The sequence below is a fragment of the Frankliniella occidentalis genome, unplaced genomic scaffold (genome assembly GCF_000697945.3).
Source record: "Frankliniella occidentalis isolate FOCC.00 unplaced genomic scaffold, Focc_3.1 Scaffold60, whole genome shotgun sequence".
NCBI classification, from domain to species: Eukaryota; Metazoa; Arthropoda; class Insecta; order Thysanoptera; family Thripidae; genus Frankliniella; species Frankliniella occidentalis.
Genome location: NW_026267190.1, coordinates 975,773 through 977,683, shown reverse-complemented (window position 1 = coordinate 977,683; position 1,911 = coordinate 975,773). Strand labels below are relative to the sequence as shown.

General features: G+C 65.0%; 1 protein-coding gene across 32 annotated transcripts in view; it reads right to left on the bottom strand.

The window, feature by feature from the left end:
• The window catches only part of LOC113210314 (ankyrin-3), a 141,534-nt gene that overhangs the window by 115,211 nt on the left and 24,412 nt on the right, over positions 1 to 1,911 (bottom strand). Inside the window, exon 1 of one of the 32 annotated variants that reach the window (XM_052267825.1) lies at positions 609 to 817. The exons of the other annotated variants lie outside the window; for them this stretch is intronic. Within the exon in view, the coding sequence (XP_052123785.1) occupies positions 609 to 635 (27 nt within the window). The 5' untranslated portion in view covers positions 636 to 817. Of the gene's footprint in view, positions 1 to 608; positions 818 to 1,911 lie in introns of those variants that run through there. 32 annotated transcript variants of the gene reach the window in all.

The following is a 1,911-nucleotide window of genomic DNA, read 5'->3' as shown; positions in this document are numbered from 1 at the left end:
CCGCGCCCCCGCTGGAGGGGCTGCAGGAAGGGGCTCCAGGCGAGCTCTACAGGCGGGGGCCGGCCCCCCCGCCGAACAGGGTTCTGACGAGAATAGCTCAGTCAACCCTGAAAGTGGCCCAGCCCCACGACATTTCCAGGGGTTTTTTCCTGGAATGTTCCAGGGTTTCTTTTCGAGTTTGAAGTTTAGTCGTGAAGCTCCTCAGTATACGTGTGCAGGTAAAATGTGTGAGCTCTCCTGGAATTCTCCAGTTCTACCATGGGAGCTTTTGGTTCGAACTTCACACGGCTATCGACTTCGGAGAACACCGGCCCCGGAAGTGACCCGTTCGGAAAAGGGGAGGGGGCGGGGAGAGGTCCGCTGCAGGTTCCAGGACGGTCTGGAGCTGGACTCCAGGCCGGCGGGGGCGGCCATCCTGAGGCCCGCGGGGCGCTGCGGCCGAGCCCGGCGGCTGGGCCGGCGCGAGCGCAGCCAGGATGGTGGTGGGCAGGTGAGGCGGGCGTAGGCGGGGCGGGCGGGGCAGGCGGGGCAAGGTGAGGCTACACGGTGCGGTCGGCCGAGTAGTGTCGGTGAGGTGGCGAGCGGCCGGGGCCTTCCTGAGCACTCACCTGGGTGACAGGTGCCTCGGTCACCATGGCGACGGCCCCTGGCCCGCGGCGGGGCGGCGCTGGTCTGTTCTGTCACTCGCGATGGTCGCACAGTTCACTCAGACACAAATGTCATCGCAGCGGCGCGCCAGGATCAGGGCGTCCATACCGTATTCGGAAACTGCCCCGTCGAGCTCCGGACGCAAACTGAAGCCTCCTCCTCCTTGCGAAGCCCAAAGCGCTGCCCCGCTTCGGTCGGCGCCGCGGTGCGCACCCGAACCTGCCGAGCCGAGCGCGAGCCGAGCGGAGCAGGGCGGGGCCGAGTCAGGCCGGCGCGAGGCGCTAGGCCGAGCCGAGCCGGACCGCGCCGAGCCGAGTCCGAGCGCACTGCAGTACGGTCCGTCCGTCCCGGTTCGGGTCGCCTCGTCGGCGCCCGTCCGTCCGGCTGTCTGCCGACACCGGCGGCGCTGCCAACACACGCACCCGAAAGGCTCCAGCCCACTCCAGCAGGACCCGAGCCTCTCTCCAGGCGCGCTGTCCTTCCGCCCTCCTGTCCCTTCCTCCCTCGGCACTGCACGGTTCAGCGCCGAGCACTGCGCTCAGCGCTGACGGATTCGATTTCGCCCCGCTTGTCTATAACTTGAGTGGGCGCATAATAAAGTCTTACGCACGATTTCGTGCCCATCTCGTTCATGCCCTGTTCCAGTTTCCAGACCGGAAAGTTGAGCCCATGTTTCACATTGCTCAATTATTATTTTTTCCCAATTTCTCCCTGCGGTACGCACGTGCGGGAGCACCCGGGAGCGCCCCCTCCCCACCCGGGGGCAGGGGCCGGCGGGGGCCCAGCTGACCCGGCTCGGTGCTGCACCGGGAGGGCTTCCCTCTGGTAACCTTGACCACGAAAACACCAACCCCACGGAATACACGGTGGCCTGGCCCGGCCAACCGATGGGCAGAAGACATGAGGGGCGGCTTCGGAAAGGGGAGGGGCGGCTCACTTCCTCTGTACAACATCGACACAGAAGATGCGCCGGGAATGCGAAGAGGGCAAATATACATTGCTGGAAGTAGAACGATGCTACAGCACGACGTGACTGCGTAACCCCAGATGCGCTTCTGTAGTGGATATGCTATTGTACCGCTCGCAGGAGTGCGGGCGGGTTTGCATATCGCCCTTGACCATGGCGCCTTGAGTGAGCGAGTGGGCAAGCCGCCCGCACCCAAGGCATGCGGTACAGCAGTGGCGCCAAGACGATTTTCGCGAGGTGCAGCAAGCCGGAGGCACAACACCCGGTTATTCCACCCACACCCGGTTATTTCCCCC